The following is a 20,256-nucleotide window of genomic DNA, read 5'->3' as shown; positions in this document are numbered from 1 at the left end:
AGGCTGATTACCTAAAGATCAATGTTTTATGCTGCAAACTCTAGTTTTGTAACACACCTTACTGATGATTTTAAGCATGTAGGAACTTTTGAATAGATAAGTATTAGACAACTAAATCCTCACAACTGGCAATTAATAAGAAAATTCTTTAAGGCCCAGGTTTTATGCTTATACCCTGTTGACACTTTTTCCCCTTTTTCAGGCTTAGTGAAAAATTTAAAAGTGCTCTATTATGTGATATTCATAAATTGGCAAATACCCTGACTGAGGTCACCTGCAGGGGGTAAAGTTGTATGTTCTGGGTTTGCTTTTTAATTTATTTAATTTTTAACTTATTTATCCAGTGGTGGTGAAGTGCTCCTTTACCACCACTTCGTATCTACCATTTGATTGTGCTCCTCAGCTATTTTATGGCTGCATTCCAGTAGCCAGTAATGTGATTTTGGGCCATTTTCTAATAAAAGTATTTAAAACATCATCTCCTGATTTAGTCAACAGGTGACAAGTTAAGTAACAAGACTATGGACAGCATTCCGAGGAAAATTAGGTCAGTGTCAACAATACATGGAAGCGATTCTGTAACTGAACAATTTAATTACATTAACAGCCCCGCCTTTTGTGAGCCCTCGATTTTGTTTAAATCCTCAACTAATAAACTGTCTTTGCATTTTCGATTGTCACAGCACGAATGCCTTGGCACGTGAGTTCACACTCTGCTGCGAGCAATTTGACTCAGCAGAGGTGTGTCCGTAATTTGGCCGCAGGCCAGGAAGGCGGAAAGAGCCGCGCTTCAGCAGGTGGAATGGAAGAGCCCGCCCACTTTGACCCCCTGGGCAGCCAGAGCGTTGTACTCGGCCACGGCCTTCTCCGTCTGCAGCACCAGCACCTCGATCCCGTGCCTCTTCAGATACTCCACGGTGGACGCTGGAACCTCGGGAGAGAAAAGGAAATCACAAAAGCAAGTATCAGATTCTTTTCCCCTTAAACTGTAAGACTTGTAGAAAACCAGGTACTGCTGCCGTTTGTTAAACATGACTTAAGAAACTGCTAGTAGCCAAAATGATAATGCTCAGATAGTTCTAAGATTGATTTAATTTTTTTTCTCTTCAATAAAGGTACTTTTATACACACACTTCCCCTATTTCCTTAGCACACTTTAAAATGCAGTCCTCTCTTAAAAATATACACAGAATTGGAACTAAAAGAATTGAATCTAAGTAAGGTGTTCATCCCACCAGAAAGCTCCTAAAGACTTGCTTCTCTCCAAGTAAAGCTCAGCATTTCTGATCTGAGCTTTCTGTAGCTAGTTTATCTGCTGAAATGACACCCTGGCAACACTTGTGACAAGAATGCCTAATTACCAAGGTATTTACAGCAGGCTAGAGAGCCAGTTATAACCTATTGAAAGAGGAGGGGCCTAATGACATGAAAAATTTTCCTTGTTTCAGTTGCTCCTGTAGCAGAACACAATCCTGTTTACTGCTTGACATTGACACTAATACAGGGGAGCTCAAATGATGTTTCTTTCAGGACCTGAGGGACCCCTGACAGGAGCTCATTCCCACTGATCCTCAATTTTTTCCCTCTCAGTGAAGCATCATCGATTTAGTTTTTTTTTCTCCTAATCAGAGGAAGAGGGAAAACAAACAGTTCTCTTTATGCTTGTCACAGCACAAAAACCTACCTGCAAAGCCTCGCTCATGCCACGACCAATCACCACAGTTTTAACACCCTTCTTGACAACTTCTTCAAGGTCAGCTGGCTGCACTCCTGGAGAATGCTAAGTGTCAGGGAAGGAAAATAATAGTCCATGTACTGACAGCATCAGCCAGGAAAGCTGTGTCTGTGTGTCCTGAACACAGAGCAGCAGGGTAAATTAGCAGAACCAAAGTGCAACACAACCCTCTTCTGTACATACACATAGTAGATAACACTAGAAACTGAAAAAGGTGTTCAATATGCAGATGAAGGATGATAATTAATTGATTGATGGCAAGATTATAATTCCTTATTAAACAGTCAAAAGCAAAAAGATGCATTACACATTTCTAAAACATTTATGTCTAACTTCTGGCATTTCATAAATATTAACAGTTAAAGTGAAATCAATAAATTGCAACAATACTGCTATTTGATTTCAAAAAAACAAAATCTACTGGTAAGAACGATCATTGCAAGGCAAAGTTTACTGACTTTAAATACAAAGAGCTCCTCAGATAATTAAAACTATTAAATAATTTTCTTGTTTACTTTGCAAATCTCACCAAAGAGGACTGAAAGGTATTGGGTAGCTTCATCTCAGTTAACAGCTTCCATTTCTGCACTGTTTTCTCTTTTGAGAAAAGAATATTTGAAACCAAACTCCTCAAAGAAAGAAGGAACTTTCACAGCACATTAACAGAGGTTTTAAAAAGTACACCCATTTACTGCTATTATGCTTTAAACATATGAATGCCCAAACACACCTATAATGTTAATATAAAACATTATTATGTTACAATAATTTTCCTCCTGGATTCAGTTTCTATGTATCTCCATGTGGTCAAGAGTAAGATACTGGACATCCTGTGGCTATAATTTGGCCCCTCTTTGGTGTGCATTTTTATTTTTAAAACATAAATATTATTTGTTCCCCCCCCTCCCTTTTTTTTAAGTAGAATTCAGAAGTTCTGAAGTTTTCTAGGGGGCTGAGTTTCTCACTTGAAGTAGGTAATGCCATGGTGGACTCATGGAGAATGGAGCAAGTAAGACTTTTCAAGCTGAAACAAACACATGAGCTGCCTTAAGTTACAGGTGAAAAAAGCCTTCCATGCTTAACTCATTCACTTCCAATGAATGAGTTAAGCTTATTCCACAAGAAAGTCTTTAGCATGGCTGATGTCTGAAATCTCAGTAACAGAGATGATTCACCTTTATGGTTCTCCAAGTTCACAGAATCATAGGACACCTCAAGCTGGAAGGGATCCATGAGAATCATTCACAGGACTATCTTAAGCTAAACCATGACTTAAGAGCGTCATTCAGATGCTCCTGGAACTCTGACAAGCTTGCTCTGTGACCACTTCCCTGGGGAGCCTGTTCCAGAGCCCAAGCACCCTCTGGGTAAAAGCCTTTTCCCAACATTCCATCTGAACGTCCCCTTGCAGCTTGATTGCATTTCCATGGGTCCTGCTGCAGGTCACCAGAGAGGAGATCAGCACTGGCCAGCCTCTGGGAAGTGTAGATGGTGATGAGGTCACCCCTCAGCCTCCTCTTCTCCAAGAGGAACAAGCCAGATGACCTCAGCTGCTCCTCATAAGCCTTGCCCTCCAGGCCTTTCAGCATCTTCGTCACCCTCCTTGGAACACAATCTAATAGTCTGATGTCACCACATGCTGAGGTGCCCAAAACTGCCCGCAGAGCTCGAGGTGAGGCTGCTCCAGGGCAGAGCTCAGTGGGACAAGCACCTCCCTCGGCTGTGCCGTGCCTGACACACTCCAGGATATGTCTGGCCCTTTGGGCTGCCAGGACCTAAGGCTGTGTTCCCCTTAGTCCATATACATTCCATATCCACACCTGGAATGCAGAAGTCACTTGAATAGGCAGAGCTTTCTCAGACCAAATCACTCTTGAGTACTTGTTTATGACAGAATAGGCGATGCTTTTCCTTCGGGGTTTTTTAAGTAGACTCAAAACTTAGACAACAGGAGTTGGTATGTTTTACTGCAATTACAATAATTAGAATTCTGGGGAAGGTTTGCTGTCACATGAGAAGCACTCCTGAGACATTAAAGCCATGGAACAAAAGGATTTTCTTTGGTTACACAAGATAGTTTGATGCTAGTAAGAAACTAGTGTTACTAAAGGAAACATGTAACATGATGAAATAACTGAATCTTTGTTGGATTTGACAGCAGATTTTCTTGCCTGTTCTGTTCTCTGGCCTTCATTTCAGCAGTATCTACTTCTTTTCTTCTGCCATTAGCAGATGGCACTGAAATGCAGCCATTTCAGAGAGGGTGCCATTCATCCCCAAGGGTTAAGGCCACAATAACTGTTAGTGCTCAGTTACAGAACCTTGCAGGGCCAGTTATACAATTTTCCTGATGAAAGAATGCTCCGCTAGACAGCAGTGTGACAGCACAGGAGGAAAGGAAGCAATTTATTTCCAACCAGAGTGTAGGACATGACCAGCACTGCTTGTTTTCCACACTTCAGTTCCAGCTACCTCCAGGAAAAACATGCTCAAGGAAAGGAGGCAAACTGTAGTCCATTACTTTAAAAATAGGCAGAGAATGCAGCTGTTGAATCCTACTGTTTCCAGTGTGGACAAAATTAAATTTTTGACAGTTCTTCTCAACGTTGGAGATGCAGTCTAGAAAAAGCTTAGTTCTATTCTTAATATTTGTTGTTTGTTATTTATTTTAAAAGAAAAGCAACTCACTCCTCAGCTGCAAGGATAGAACTGACCTAAAGCAGGAGGTTTACATGTGACTTACATAAGGCTTTACTTTAAATACGTATTTTTTATTTCCGGATTAAATAAAAATTATGCCAGAAACCCGACCCCTCCAGAGAACCCAACTATTCTTTTTCTCCAATTTTACTTTAACATTGACTTGTTTTTCAAGCCCTCTAAAGACTTACGGATTTAAATGTTTTACTTGTGACAAGGAGATATTCCTTGTTAGAAACTTTCAAAAGAAAGCACTGCCTCCTAAATGTTAGTACGTGCCTACAATTTGAAACCAAAGTTTTCCAGTGGTTGGAATAAATATAAAAATGTGAGTGAGCTGAGAACTAGTTGAGAACTTTTCTGCCATCATTACCTGTTCCACTTCTCCAGCCATGTCCATATAAAGCACAAAAACAATATTGTCAAACAAGCAGACAGCATCTCTCACCACAAAACCCAGCCCTTTGAACAGCCAGTGAAAACTTATTGTTTTATAACCAGGCCCTAAATGAAAAACATTTTAAAAGGTTATATACACAGCTACCTTTTCCTCTGCAAGGTGCAGATATCTTTGCATGACAGCAGCACCTTTCTCTTGGTGTTATATATTCTGCATAAACAGAACTCTGACAGGTTAAAAAAGTTCTATTCTCCCAAAGATTACAGATGAAGTTGCAAACCCAAATGCTCTGCATTTCAGTTGTGTCAAAATGAATCCAAGAGAGCTGCATCCTCTGCATGGATACAGCTGCAGGTGCTGGGCTTGGTCAGTGCATTACTATTTTGTGCTTTAACTTTTGTTTGAAAGTGGAATTTTTATTTTTTCCTACCCAGTTATCTATCCCAGTGCAAGTCCTAATATGTGGAGAATTAACAACATCAAATTCCTAATGCAGTATATGCTATACTGCTTCTAAATCTGAAACATCAATACTGCTCCATGTACTTTCATCCAATTCTGATTGCATTTACAGACAAACTTTAAAAATTACAAGGGCAAGCACTTAGTATATGGATACCAAGAGAAGTCACTGTGTGATTAGCCAGACAGTGAGCTTTTCACAGAGAAAACAGTGCATGAGACACTGTATCTGCATATTTTTCCTCTGAAATATGTACAAGGAACCCCAAGGAAAAGGATATAAACTAAATCACATGCAATGTTGTCTTCCAAACATGCAAGGTCAATTACTGTCTTTTTTTTTTCATAATTTCTTTTCCTATCTCACTCAAGAGAACTTTTGTTTAGACAATCTGAAGAGAGGTTGTTACTGGCATCTTGGGACAATTACACTCCTAAGGAGATGACGAATATTGTTTGAGAGATCTAAGGTGTGTGAGAGTTGTCTAGTCAGGGTGGCTGTCAGAATTCATGGCAACAGTTGCTGCTACATCCTTTTGCATGTAGGACATCGTGGGACTGCAGCCCTCTGATCCCTCCACAAAGTCACCTCCAAAACATACACTCAGTTCTTCCCAGGAAAATCTAATGGCTAGATGAAAGAAAAAGGCAGCTCACTGAATTTCTGGCTGGAGCTTGAACACTGTTCTCTGGACCAGTCTCAGAGTCCTGTTTTAAATGCAGGATAGTAAACAGCAAACTTACGTTAGTCCCGGTTTCTCGCCAATCCCACGTCCGGCTTCCTCCCGGCCATACTTTGCAGTCCTTGTATGTTGTGGAGCAGCCCTTCACCTTCATCTGACCCCAAGAAAGGGAAGCGATTTCAGGGGAAGACATCACAAAGTTGAAGCAAAGTCTGGAAAAAGGATATTTAATACTTCACATCAGGCCAACACATGCAGCACGTTAATAAAAATGGAAAATGCTGTCCTCACCCCAAGGAGCTAAGGAAGGAAATGCTGTAACAGACTTTATCCACGTGGTTTTGTGACAACAGGCTTGAACTGAGGATCAGCAGATTTGGTGAATTACCAGTCCTCTTGGGGATTTTGTGCAGGATTTTGGGCAAATCATTTTACGTGCTAAATCTGCTCAAGTATTGGATGCTCAACTTTTAAAACTAACAACAGGGATCAGGTCCCAGAATATCCTCTCACATCTGGGTTTTAATCTTCTCCCTAAAATGAACAATGACCATGATAATAATTTCCTAAAATATCAGAAATCTGCACTATTTCTTTGGCCACTTTCTTCTTTTACCATTAAAGTGGTAAATGAGGTCAAAAGGAAATGCCAAACAAACCCAACATTAAAGCCATGAATCAAACAGTGTCATTGTCAAACTGCTATAGAAAACAAGATTTTCAGGGATGTAAAGGGGCTGAGCTTTCCCCCAGACGATGCTGACAGAGACCAAGTCTCCCAAGATAATTATAGATCCAAATAAGGACTTGTCTAATTGTTTGACCTCCATCTTCATTGTTTCAACTTAAATCCATTATTTCTAATTCTTTCTGTTGGGGACAAGTAGAACAGCTTAATCTTTGTCTTTTTCACTTTTTTTTTTTTTTTGGTTGTTGTTGTTTTCTTGAGGATTTCACTCAGTATTTTTCTTTTACCTCATTTCGATTAAATGAACATCTCTTCAGTCATGTTTTCTAAGTCTCTGCTTATTTTCTCCCTTTTTCCTTTGGCAGCCAACCACTGGTACACATCTTCCTTTGATGTCTGTTGCCTAGAACTTGACAGAGCCTTATCAGTGCCGCTGTAGCCCAACTGCCTTTTGGTGTCTGCCGCAGTGATGTCGGGATCAGCTCCCACAATCACTGCTGGGCACCAGCAGGGCGGGGACTCTGCCTCACAGGGCACCGTGTCAGCTCCCCGGGGAAGCCTTCCCCTCCTCACAGCCCCTCACATACTGCAGCCTGATTGCTGCACTGACTCTGGCAGTGAATGGAAAGAGGAATCCCAGGGTGATGATACCCTGGAAATGCCTGGGACTAGCACAGCAGTCCACTGACACGTCTCCAGGGCAGAGGCACCTTTCTGCCCTTCCAATTCTCATGGTGTGAAATCCACATTTTGAAGAAAACTTGATGTTTCTCCTGTAAAAAGAGGGTCCACCTCTGCCTAATCCAGAAAATTTCTATGGCAGATCCTTCCAGATGCACAGAATCTTGTCCTTTATTTTTTAATTGTTTACATTCACCAGGAATGGAATAGTTTAAATTCATTATATGAACCCTGGCAGCACAGATTAAAGACAGTGCCCTTGCAAAAGATAAATCTTGGGATGACCATGCTCCCAGTCCTCCTGGAAGCCTCCCTTCCTGTCTTGCACGTGCTACAAAAGATGCAGCACTGCCAAACAGGATGTGCTCTCCTTGGATTGCCAGAAGCAGATATCAGTATCCCACCTAAAACATTGCATGAAGGAAAAAACACGTTACTTTGGATTCAGCACAGGACTGAGTTTGCCAGAGGTGCTTCTCACACAGGATCGTGGGGCAATTCTTTTCCTTCTCACTCCCGTGTGAAGTCAGGCACATGTGTCCCGTCAAACAGGAAGCGAGGCAAGCAGCGAGAGGGGACTAAAACTTGCTTGGATTCATATATGCTAGATTCTCTCATTGCACACCCATGATGCAATGGATTCCAACAAAGGTTTGTAAGATGATTTTTCCAAAGGTCTGCCTGAAGGGAGATTCTAGCTGAAGAAATAACCAGCAGTAGTCCCAACAGAATGAAATCAAAGAGTAGAGGCTGAATAAAGCACCCATAACCTGGCTCTGAAGAATGAAAATCATTTTTGCCTGTGCTACTTTTCAGATGAAATAGTAGAACTAGACCTGGAGGTTAGATAGAGGTGAATGAACAATAAAATGATCAGGATTATCACCTTCCCCAATTCAAACAGTGTCACAAGGCTGGAACTGTGCAGTCAAAGAGGCACAAACTACAAATGGGAGAGCAAGGATTCCATGCTATCTTTTCCAAACAGCATAAGTAAATAGCAGAAATGAAGCAACAAAAGTTACAAGGCACAAATAAAAATTTTCATCTAAAACTATTTCCCATAATACTGCCAGAGATTACCAGTAAGGTAGGCCACTTGAATAAGTGTAAGAATGAACTCATGGACAGAAACTTTGGGCATCCTTTGATATAGAGCGTGGTTCAATCCCTGAGGAGCAGGAAAATAGTTCTCAAACAAATTCTTTTTTAATTATTCACTGTGAGAAATGTAAAGCATCAAAATATACAGTAACACTTAAGATCAAAAGAGACCTTGGATTAAATGGCTTGCAAGTACAACCTAAAATAGCAATTTCTGCAAACTGCAGTAGTCCAAACACAGAGATGAGGAGCAGAAATGGCTCAGGACTCTACAAGCAAAGTTATGAGAGCTTAAAAACATCAGGGAAAAAAAAAAAGGAAGCAGAACTTAAAAGGAGGCGAAATGCACGTTTATGCCAGGAGACTGTACTGAAAGAGAAATGAAGCTAAGAAATGAAAGAGAAATGAAGATAAGGATGGCAGGAGACAAAGGTAGGTGAGAAGGAAGCGGAAGAAAGCTGAGATTGAATTTCAGTTGGGAAAGCTGGTGGACTTTAAGATTGCCTGCACACCTTTCCTCTGCGGAGGTAAGCAGCATCAAATGGAATAAAAGAGGTGAACAAAAATGGTGCACCAGATAATATTTTATTGAGATGCCGCAGAAGGAAAAAAAAACCCAAGGGGCAACGTGAGACTGAAGAGGATACAAGGAGAAGAGTAAACGGGTGTCCGAGAAGTTTTGGGCAGAACAGACTCCTATAAGGTGTCAGAAGACAACGCGCTTCTCCAGCACTGCCTGGGAGCAGGGTCAGGAGGCGGGCGACTTCCCATTCCAGGGGATACAGAAGCCAGAGGAAGGTCAGGATTGAAAACTGACAGCAGCAAGGCAAATAGAAAGGACGAGAGAAGTTTAGATCAACTGTGTAGGGAGGGGGAAGGTGTCAAGTTCTCGAAGGAGGAAAACACACTTCGGGAATTCCATTTCGCTGGGGAGCCTTGTGACGGCCGTTAACCGGCGAGGTCGCGGGGATCCGGTACTAAGAGGAGAGGGGGAACAGCACTTTGTGAACACAGCGGAGAAAAGCAAGGAGACAAGGACAGAGAACCCTGAGAAGTACCGCGAGGGGGTGGAGGGAGGGAGCTGGGAAGGGAAGGTGCAGTTCAGGACCCCAGAAACACGGCCGGGCGTGACGCGGTACAAGGACGGGCCCTCCCGCCCGCTCCCCTCACGCCGACGGTCCGTCACGCGCCCGCACTCACCGCCCCGCGCGCGCGACCCCACGGCCCCGCCAGGCTCCGCCCCCTCCCCGCTGGGCCGGGAGGGGGTGGAGCCTCTGCGCCGCCACTCCCTCATTGGGCCGCTCTGCCTCCCGGCCCCGCCCTCCGCTCTCTCCGATTGGTCAGTCCGTGGGTCTATCCCCGCCCCTGCCCCGCCTTGTTTTCATTCCCCCTCGCCGCGCGCGGCGGAGGGGAGCCGGCTCGAGCCGCTCTGGCCGCCGCCTCCTGCCCTCCCCTGCCTTCATCGTCCTCCCGGTGCATTGTGGGATAGTGGCGGCCCGGCCCGGCAGCGCCCCCTCCTCCCTCCCCCTCCCCAGCTCCTTCTCCATCCCCAGGTCCAAGATGGCGGCGGCGGCGGCGGCTCCTCCGGCCCCATCCCCGCCGCCCCCTGCCCCGGCGGGCCCGCGCTGCCCGGGCTCCTGGCCCAACTTCGCCGTTGTCTGCTCCTTCCTCGAGCGTTACGGGGCCCTGCTGGACCTGCCCGAGCTGCCCTTCCCCGAGCTGGAGCGCGTACTGCAGCCGCCGCAGGAGCCCGGAGACCAGGGTGAGCGACTCCGATACCTCTCTCGCCCGCCCGCTCTGGGCGGCCGGCTGAGGGGGGCCCGGGGGGTGGAGGGGGGACCGGGGCTGTCCCCCCCCCGCCTCCTCCCGGCCCCGGGGGTGGAGCGCGCCGAGGGAGAGGAGGGGCCTGGGATTCCCGGGGGGAGGGGAGCCCTCTCTCCCTGCTTTTTTCGGGGGGGGAGCAGCTATTTGTGTGTGTGTATTGGGGGAGAGCTGCCTGCCCCCGCGGCGGGCACGGGAAGGAGGACTTCCCCCTCTCCTCCCTCTCAGTGCCGCCTGTGACCCCCCTCCGTCCCTCCCTCCCCCCCACCCCCCCGTTTCCCTGGGTTCGTTCCCGAGCTGTGTGCGGGTGGGACTCCTTGCAGAAAACAGGGATAAGACGAAATAACTATTTTCGTTCAGCTTGGCGCTGGTAGCCGGTCTCTCTTCCACCTCCTCTCTTCCCCACAGCTTGGGGGGCGCTTCACAGCCTCTTCCCCCCCATATCTCTGTCTGTTTTTACCTCTCCCCCGAAACAAGAAGGGGACACACACGCACACACATACACAAACACACGAGAATGTGCCGATCCCCAGGGATCCCCCCTTCACCTCGGTGTATCTGGAATGAGGAATGGGGGTCACGGAGGAGCCCTGAGCCCCCCCACGGCTGCTGTGGTGGGCCGTCTCCTCCCCACAAACACAGCCAGCCATTGTGTGCCACCTCCATCCCTCTTTTCTCCCCCCTCCTCCTCCCCCATCCCTTCTTCCAGTTGCGGGGGGAACAGGCTGTGGCTGCTCGCCGCCGCTCCCCCGCCGCCACCTGAGACGTGCGAGGTGCAGGGAGAGGTTATGCGCTCCGCGCTTTGCTTTCGAGCTGCTCTCGCTCCCCTCTCCTCCCTCTCCAGCAGCAGGTTTGGCTGCCAGACTCTCTAATCCCGGCTGCCCGCGATGGATGCGGGAGGGCCCGGGCCAAGAGAGCGGCCTGGGTAAGGAGAGCTGTGTGGAGGCGGCCGCAGGCATACGGAGGGGAGGGAGGGAGCTTGTTGCTCTTGATCTCTTGTCTCTGTTATTCGTTTGGTTGTTGCCTCTGCACTCTTGCCACATCGGGAGCCCGTGCGGCTCAGGGCGCATGCTCGGCGCGGCCCCTCGGAAACTTCCTGCTGCTGGAGGAGCCCGGCTCGGGGCTGCTTGTGTCCCACAGCCCCTGCTTCTCCCCAAAACGGGCTCGCTCTCGCCTCCTTCCCCACCAAACCCACCCTGCCTGGCGCGGGGAAGGGGGGGGGGGGTGGGGTGTGTGTGGTTAAATCGCCATGTAGGTGTTTCCTTATGTAAAGAAGTCGTATTTTGCTAAGCACAGGTGTCCTGTCTGTGAATTCAGTACAGCCGCTGCTGAAACAGAATGAAACATGATGAATGTGTTTTCTCCTCGTGTTGTCTGTGAACTTGAAAAAGACAGCTGAAATCAACAAAATTCTTAAAACAGGGTTAGCTTTGTAGAAAACGTATATTTGGATTCAGTTTCCCACCACTCCTGTACCTCTTGCACTCTATAAAGGTCTGTCTTGGTTTTGAGAAACCTATTTAGAAAAAATGTTGTTTTGTTAAACTGCTGCAAAACTTACTAATAAAAGCCACCAACGCATTTAAAAGTTTGAATTTTTAGTGAAAACAGTAATTTTAAAGTGATGTCTGCAAAGAAAACTAATGGTCCTACTGTGTGGCACAGAGTGAGCGGATATGTAAGAGTAATTTAGTTGTGTGAACTGCGGCATAAATTAAACTGAAAGGATGAGATGGTGGCCTGTGTTGTAAAAACATGCATTTTATTTAAAAAAATCCAAACACCATAATTTCTGATGACTTCTACTTGCATGAGGGGGTTTGTCAATAAGGCAGTGTTTACTGCATGATTCTTTTATTAAAAGATTTCAGATGACTTGTGTTATGGAGTTTGCTTTATGGGTTGATTTGATACTTGTCAAATTTTTAAACTTTTCTTTGTATTGCCCTTCCTGTTTGATGAGGGACAGGTTATTCTCCCTGCTTTAGAATAGCCCCTCCAAATGGGAGCAGATGCAACCTCTGAAAATGTCATGTCTGAAGTACTGGGGTTTTTTGCTTGTGCCTGGTGTAGCTGATGCAATTGTAGAGATAAGTCTCATCTCTGAGAAAGTGTGGAAAACAAACTTGGATAATTTTTGATGTTTTGTCTGATAATTGGTGGGTGTCTTGGATATCTTTTCCTTTGATAAAACCAACTTGTTGGGCTTGGTCTGTGGTACACACTATTACCTGGTATGTTTTACATTTTTGGGAAAATGGCTGCAGTGACTTGATTTCTCTACATGACTTTTACTTCAAGTAGCCCTGAAGGTGGTGTTTTTAAGGGTACATGTCATTAAGTTGATAAACACTGGTGGAAAATGGAAGAGTTTCTTTTGTTTCTTAACATCTGTTATTTACTTACAACTGTATGTAGTTTTCCTTGGAATGCAAAAGGATTTTGGTTTCAGCTTGTAATGTAGTTAGTTTCGCTTTTGATACCAGCATTGCTTGACGGTATATTTGCAGTGACATAATAAAATCTAAAGAGAAAGCTACAGAACCTCAGAGTGTTGAAACACTCAAAGGTTTTTCTCCTGAAATTTTAGAAACTGGAGCATGTTTTAAATCTCAACTGTGACATAGCACCTATTTGTGACTCCTCTTCATATGAAGTCATATTAGTCAAGGAAGGGAATCAGTAGTTTGAGGGTTTCCTTAATTATCTTTAAAACAGTTTTGATGCTCAGCAGTTTAAAAATGCATTATTTCTTGTGGGTTTTTTTGTTTGTGGTTTTTTTTTAAGCATGGCCTATATTGTCTTGTCTGAAGAGTTACTCCTGGGAGATGCCAGCAAAAGTTACTTCCTTTATATTAGGAGCCCCAAGGAGAGCAAGGACCTTACGTTTGGATGTTGTTCAGTAGTTTTGTAGCAGTCATATTTTCTTCCCTGTTAACAATTAGAACAAAGTACATGCTCATTATTAAGGAAGCAAGGTATAACATTTCTGTACAGAGAGGGATGCTGAGCAGATGCTGACAGCTAGGAAGCTATCAGTTATTTCTTAGAGGGTTTTTAGATTTTTTGTTATCACATAGACAGCACTTAAACTTCGCTGTACTACCTCTCCTTAACTGAGAATTTCAAGACAAATGGTAGGGACAGCAGTGCTCAGGTATGAACAGTTTTCAACAGTAGTCTGACTAATGGAGATATCAAATGAACCTCTGTTAGTAGTACGTTGGAAGCTTTGACCAACTGTACACAGGTTGGGATTTAGTGGGTGATGTAAAACATACATGATTGGGAAAATAAGAATGTATGGTGTTGATTTCACCCATTGCTGTTGAATAATGGGATAAACTGATAGATCTGGAAATAGTCTGCTACTTACAAAATCTCTGTGGTAAAATAGCTTAATTTCTCTGGCTGGTGGCTCATTTAAAAGATGCAACCATTCAAAAAAAGTAATATGACCTGTAGTTATCTGGTGAAGATTTTATTTTATGAAGAATAATTATCTTGCCTTTGTGGGTGCTTGTTCTTGCTTTAAGTACAATGTTGTGACTTGGATTGCCGTTTTGACGATCTTGAATGTCTTAGGAAGGAGTAAAGTTGAGTGTCAAGATGTGTTAACTCACAAAATTTGCTAGTTGATTTGCCTCTGAAAGTAAATTGTTTTTTATAGGGTTTATTTTAAAGCAACTGCTGTGGTTTAACCCCAGTTGGCAACTCACTTACTGTCCCCTGGTAGGATGGGGGAGAGCATGGGAAGGAGAAAAGTGAGCAAAGCAGTGGGCTGAGGCAGCCAGTTTATTAGGAAAAGCAAAATGAGGAATTTGTTCACCACTTGTGGTGGGCAGGCAGGTGTTGAGCCATCTTCAGGACAGCAGGGCTCCATCACGGGTAAGGGTGGCTTGGGAAGACAAATGCCATGGTTATGAATATAACCAATGTCTTCCTTCTTGCCCCAGCTTTACATGCTGATCTTGACACCATACGTATGGTCTGGAGATCCCTTGGGTCATTTGGGGTCAGCTGTCCTGCCTGTGTCCCCTCCCAGCTCCTTGTACCCCTCCAGCCCCCTCGCTGGTGGGGTCAGTGAGGAGCAGCAAAGCTTTGGCTTTTTGTGAGCACTGCTCAGCAACAACAAAAGCAACTTGGTATTCTCAGGAAAAGGTTGCCCAGAGAAGCTGTGGCTGCTCCGTTCCCTGGAAGTGTTCAAGATCAGGTTGGATGGAGCTCTCAGCAAGCTGTTCTAGTGGGGGATGTCCCTGCTGATGAAAGGAGGTTGAAATTAGATGATCCTTAAGGTCCTTTCCAACCCGAACCATTCTAGGGTCATCAACACTGTTTTGAGTACAAATCCAAAACAAATCCCAATCCCAGCTACTATGAAGAATATTAACTCCAAGTCCACCGCAGGAACCCAATATGTGATTTTAGCTGGAACTTCTGGTGGCTGAGAGCTGTTATTACAACCCTATTGCTGTACTTTAAGATGCAAAACTAAGGTAATAATACAGATCATCCTGCATTATGCTGTGGTACTGCTTCTCCGTTTCCTCTGCTTGCTTCCAAAGGCAAAATTGCAAACTGGAACAAAATATCACAAGAAAGCAATGCTTGTTCTCCTTGTTCTTACAAATATATGCTGTATATGGCTTTTTTGTTTGCTTGGGATTTTTTTGTTTAGTCAGGGTTGTTTCCCTTTTGGTTTGGTGTTTTTTGGGTGGTTTTTTTTTTTTCCTTGAGAGATTTATTACTTTCAGTAGAAGAGAAGTTGCAAATTCAAATAGTAAAAAATGTGCAGGAGGGGAGCAAAAACTATTTGTATTTAGGGCTGTGTTTAGGGAACCATACCATCAAGTCACTACCTCCTTTGTGTTGGTAAATAGCTTGAGAATCGGTATAAATGTTAATTAAGCACTTGGTCTCTTGTGAATGAAAATATTAGTAGAATGTTAGCTTGCACAACAGAAATCTAATTTTACACATGATTACGCAGAGCACTCCCTGGTCTGCCAGCTTCCCTGGGGTGTGAATGGGAGAAGCTCTCCCGGAGGTGAATGGCATCTTCCAAAGTGTGCTGGGCTGCATTAGCTCATCGATTTCTGCAGCCTTTTCTTAGCAGTGTGGCGTTTGATTTGTTCCTCATTGAAATGGTCGCAAGCACACATGCCTTGTGTGTTCTTTCAGTAAAATTGCAGCAAAATCTTGTTGGTGAAGATCGTGCTAAAGGTGGACTTGAAAATAGCAAGTGAATTTTGTGTGGATTTCCAATCTGAAGCACTCTTCCGTACTCTCACTGCAACTCAAACTTCTTTATCACCTTTGACTCTTGACAGTCACCCTGACAGACTGACCTAGCCTGGAAGATTGTTGCTCAATTTCCGCACGAATGTGTTATGTTTGTTTGGAGTGTTGTAATAAAACCACTCTGTGTTGGTCAGGGTTAAAATGATTTAAAGAAAGATGTGGTGAGGTGCAAATGCCTGGTAGGAGGTTCATTTTTCTGGATCTTTTTTCCCCTTTTCTGTCTTTATAATGAGTGCTTAGGTTAATGGCAGGCAGCTTATGGAAAATCTGTGCAAACTATTTGTAAAGAATACCTGTTACTACACTGTAGACCCCCCCAAAAAAGTCTTGGGGCCTACCATGCTTCAAAGCAGTAAGTTATATTTCATAAGATGCTGTATTTTCCCTGAATCTTCTAGACACTTAAAACATTTTTTCAAATTAATTTGGATCTTGAAATAATTTGTTTTCAGTAGGTTATGTTTGGGTTTTATTTTTTTTCCTTTTTTTTTTTTTTTTTTTTTTTTTGTCATTCCAATACCTCTGGAAAGCAATAAAGCAATACAGTGATAGGCTCAAGGGTTCTCATTCTCCAAAGAAGTTAACAGTTAAGGTTGACTTAAACTGCTGTTGAGTGTATATATATGGGAGAAAGATTTGTATATATGGGAGAAGCTTTGTAGTTGTTTAGTATAACAAGCAAAGGCAACCCTATCTAATGACAAGTAGCTTGACAGACATTCAAGGTTAAGATCAGCTGTGTTGCCAATGAAAAGGGTAGTAAAATGGTGTTCTGTTGATGTAATTGATTTTTTTCTTGTATTTAATGTTTGATATCAAACATGTTTGTGTACTATTGATCAAGAGTTTAATGTGACAGGGTTTGATGTGACTCTTAGGTAAAGTTGTGATAGGTTGCAGTAACTCATAATATCCACAGTAGATTGGTTAGTATTAAAAGTAGGTGATAAATGTGATGTGGAAGTACTGTCAAACATTGAATTTCACTTTAAATTTAATAATTGATATTGTACATAAGATTTATTACCTGGTTTCGATGAAGGTTTAATTCATGTGGTGTCCTTTTACAAAAATGCCAAGTTCTGACTTACAATGTTGGAAGTGTCTGTAATGCTGGGTGGGTGGAGTTTATTCTCACATTGCATATTGCTGCACCTTCATTAACATATTAAATGTGTGGCTGTATTGACATTAGAAGCTTTCTTCTGCCCTAAAGCTGTATCAGAAGGTGACACTTTTCATCTGCTCTGCAGGCCTGAGTGTTCAAGTCTTTTTGCACCCGTTCCTTTGTGAATCAGAAATTTGAACTGCTGTTCTGAATCAGTCAAGTATTTATCACCTTAATGCAGGCTGACCTGACTGTATTTGTGGAATGTCAGTATATAACAGTGCCTTCTTTTTGCATCTAGGGACTGAACCAAAACATTTATGTCAAAGCCATTAATCTACCACCTGCTAGTAAAATGCTGCATTTCTAGCCTAACAGCTGGAGAATAAATGTGTAGTTAGTGAACTTTAGAGCTTGGTGTATTTCTTCTGTGCTTGTTTCATTTTTTTTGCAGTGATGGAGGCTCTACAGTCATGTTTCTAAACACCAAATTAAATCATTTGTTGAAGGTAGACTCCAGTGGATTGGAGCTGATATCCTCAATCAGCATGACAGGGTTAAATCTGGAGAAAGTAAGTAGCAGGGGATCATTCCTGCGCTGACTTCATGGCAAATAAGTCTCTAATGCAGAATAAACTTGTCTGGTCTACACTTCAGTCAGTGTAGATTAGTCTGATGTTAAGGTCAATGTGCCACATCTACACATGCTTTTCAGGTGGTCATTTAAGAAGTGAAGTTTATCTTGGAAACAACTATCTCATAACTATTCCTGTTTTGTTAGTTTTTCCATGGGGAGACTTCACATCTTTATGTGTGTTGAGCTGGCATGTCTGCTCATCCTAGTGTGCTTTCATATTTATGCTGTCAATGCAGTTTTAGGTAGATCCACATCTCATGATCCAGTGTAGAAGCCAGGAAAACAGTGTACTTCCAGTGAGAGAAGCAGTTCAGTCTCTTTCCAGTCACATAGCCCATCTGAAAGAGATGGCAGAATGCCATATGGAATGGAAAGAAGAAACTTGGGACATTGCTCTCCAGGCACAGTTGAGCTATGGAGCATCTGAGGCCTCCTCACAAAGCTCAGCCTTCCTAGGGATTATGCAGATTCTGTTGGAGCATGTGCCTCTATCAAAGAAGAGCTCGATGCTCTCAGTAGGTGGCTTTATTGAATTCCAATGCAGTTTGGATGGTACAGAACTGGAGGAAAAGCTTCTGGTGTTACTGCCAAGTCAGAGTCTTAAGGCTTATTTCAGGACAAGTGTATAAGAACCAGGAACGCAGGTGGAAATTTGTGTGGCCGGTGTGAGATGGTGTTCAGTGAAAGAAGCTCCATGGCAGTGCTGTACCATGGTACATTTGTATTGGAGAACTTTATAAACATCAAAGTGAATTGTGTGTGACCCCATTATTGCATGTAAGGTGGAGGTTATGTTTTATCCAGCAATCCATCAGAACTTTGCCTTGGCCAACTTCAGAGGTCTGCAGAAGCTCTAAGAGTTTCTCAGAATATTCTCCCTGCACCCACCTTTCTAGTTCAGGGTCTTCCTGAGTTTTCAGCACTTACCATGAAGTTCTTTTCTCTTGTTTGGGATTACTTCAAGCTGTATTAGTTCTTACACTGTCTAGTGTAAGAACAGTTGGCTGATAGACATGTTACAAGTATTAGTGCCCACTGCTTGGAACATACACTTCCAAGCTCTTCCCGAAGCTGACATTTAGATTATAGATTCACAAAACGGGTCAGATTGGAAGGGAAGACAGTGGGTCATCTGGTCCAACTTCTGTGCTCAATCAGGGTCATCCCAGAGCACTTTGCACAGGATTGCATCCAGACAGTTCTTGAATATCTCCAATGGGAGACTCCACAAGCTCTCTGGGCAGCCTGTTCTAGTGCTTGGTCATCCATACAGTAAAGACCTGCTCCAGGAGCTCCACGTCTCTCTTGCACTGAGAAACCCAGAACTGCAGACAGCACTCCAGATGTGGCCTTACCAGGGCTGAGGGAGGGGCAGGATCACCTCCCTCAACCTGCTGACAATGCTTTCCCTAAGGCACCCCAGGATACCATTGGCCCTTTTAGCAACAGGGGCACTGCTGGCTCATGGACAGCTTGTTGTCCACGAGGTTCTTCTCTGGAAGGAGCAGAGCTGCTTTCCAGCAGATCAGCCCCCAGCCTGTGCTGCTCTGTTGGGTTTATTCTTTCCCAGGTGCAGTACCCTGGATTCGCCTTTGTTGAATTTCAGAAGTTCTTCTCTGCCTATCTCTCCAATGTGTCAAGGCCCTTCTGAAGGGCTGCACAGCCCTCTGGGGTGTTGGCCACTCCTCCCAGCTTTGGTCACCAGCGAACTTGCTGCAGAGATATTCATCCAAATAATTGATGGATAAGTTATACAGTACAGGGCTCAGTATAGAACCTTGGGGAACACTGCTAGTGACAGGCCTCCGACTAGACCCTGTACTGCTGATTATGGTCCTTTGGGATCTGCTGTTCCAGCTCTCTGTCTCCTCATCCAGTCCACACTTCCTGAGGTTGTCTATGAGAATGTTGTGAGAGACAGTGTCAAAATTCTTGCTAAAGGATTCACAATATCCATTGCTCTCCCCTCATCATCCAGGTAGTTGTTTCATTGTAGAAGCCAATTGGGTTGGTCAAGCATGATTTAATGAATCTGTGCTGACTACTCCTGATCACAGTGACAGAAAGAATTCCCTTGTGTGGGGTGAAGCAGAGGACAGGAACTACTGAACTGTCAGGAAGGGGCAGGTGATGGGAAGATGATGAATAATGCCAGTGAAGAATGCTGTGGCTATGTGCTCACTGCTGCCTCAATGCCTTGCAGTAAGAGCATAGTATTCCAGTTGTGGTATAGCAGAGTGTGTGGCTGTTCATAACACGAAGCTGATCTTAGTGAAGACCCTTCTAAGGGTCTAAGATCTAGGCTGACCCTTTTTCAATACTCTTTCTCCTCTTCCATTTTTTTCTCCAAATCAATGAACTTTGCTTCAACTCATCTGTAAAACTTGACAAACATTTTAGCATTAACAGGTATTAGTAGCCTCTAGCATTTGTCAGTCTCTCATATATTCCCCAAGAGCTAAACAAAGCTCTTGAAGCTCAAGCAGCAGAGAATTTCTCAGAACTACTGTAGAAATTCTGAGCATGTTGATGTCTAGTGGTTTGGGGAAGACAATTTCTCTAAGTGAGAGAGGGCCTACTTTTCCTGTGTTCTGTTTTAGTATTCAGTTTCGTTCCATTATGGTCGTTTAGGTCTTTTAGTACTTTGGAGAAAAATGCATCTTTTACCCTAGAACTCACAGGCTTGGTTGATATTTGAAGAATGGGTAGGAAGCAAATTGTACCTTACCTAACCTAATCTTGAAAATCCTCTTTTCCAGGAAAATGGTGCTTATCAGCATGAAACTCTGCCTGTTTTTTTTTTTGTTTTCTAGTGCTATACCATTTTTCTATCCTAACAGTTGTCCTGAACCAGTAGTATGCTGAATAAAGCTGGTTGTTTAGGTTTGTGTGTAAGTAAACACTTTATTTCCTACTCTCCTCAGTGTCCCTCTGGT

The 20,256-nt window shown here is 43.8% G+C and overlaps 2 protein-coding genes across 2 annotated transcripts in view; one reads left to right on the top strand and one right to left on the bottom strand.

Moving 5' to 3' along the window:
• Positions 1 to 574: 574 nt before the first annotated feature.
• Positions 575 to 9,712, bottom strand: AAMDC (adipogenesis associated Mth938 domain containing). The gene is made up of 4 exons (XM_066175573.1): positions 9,654 to 9,712; positions 6,042 to 6,192; positions 1,685 to 1,780; positions 575 to 931 (listed from the first exon to the last, which is right to left on the bottom strand). Exons 2-4 carry the CDS (start codon positions 6,171 to 6,173, stop codon positions 791 to 793), a joined length of 369 nt encoding a protein of 122 aa, XP_066031670.1. The 5' UTR covers positions 6,174 to 6,192; positions 9,654 to 9,712; the 3' UTR covers positions 575 to 790.
• A 282-nt stretch (positions 9,713 to 9,994) lies between these two features.
• The window catches only part of RSF1 (remodeling and spacing factor 1), a 60,442-nt gene continuing 50,180 nt past the window's right edge, over positions 9,995 to 20,256 (top strand). Inside the window, exon 1 of the mRNA XM_066175572.1 lies at positions 9,995 to 10,215. Coding sequence (XP_066031669.1) covers positions 10,014 to 10,215 — 202 coding nt within the window. The 5' untranslated portion in view covers positions 9,995 to 10,013. The remainder of the gene's footprint in view (positions 10,216 to 20,256) is intronic.

This window comes from Chamaea fasciata, unplaced genomic scaffold (genome assembly GCF_029207755.1).
Source record: "Chamaea fasciata isolate MVZ Bird 193981 ecotype frontalis unplaced genomic scaffold, bChaFas1.0.hap1 SCAF_2, whole genome shotgun sequence".
Classification (NCBI taxonomy): Eukaryota; Metazoa; Chordata; class Aves; order Passeriformes; family Sylviidae; genus Chamaea; species Chamaea fasciata.
The sequence above is the reverse complement of the archived record's forward strand: the minus strand, read 5'-3'. Positions and strand labels throughout refer to the sequence as shown.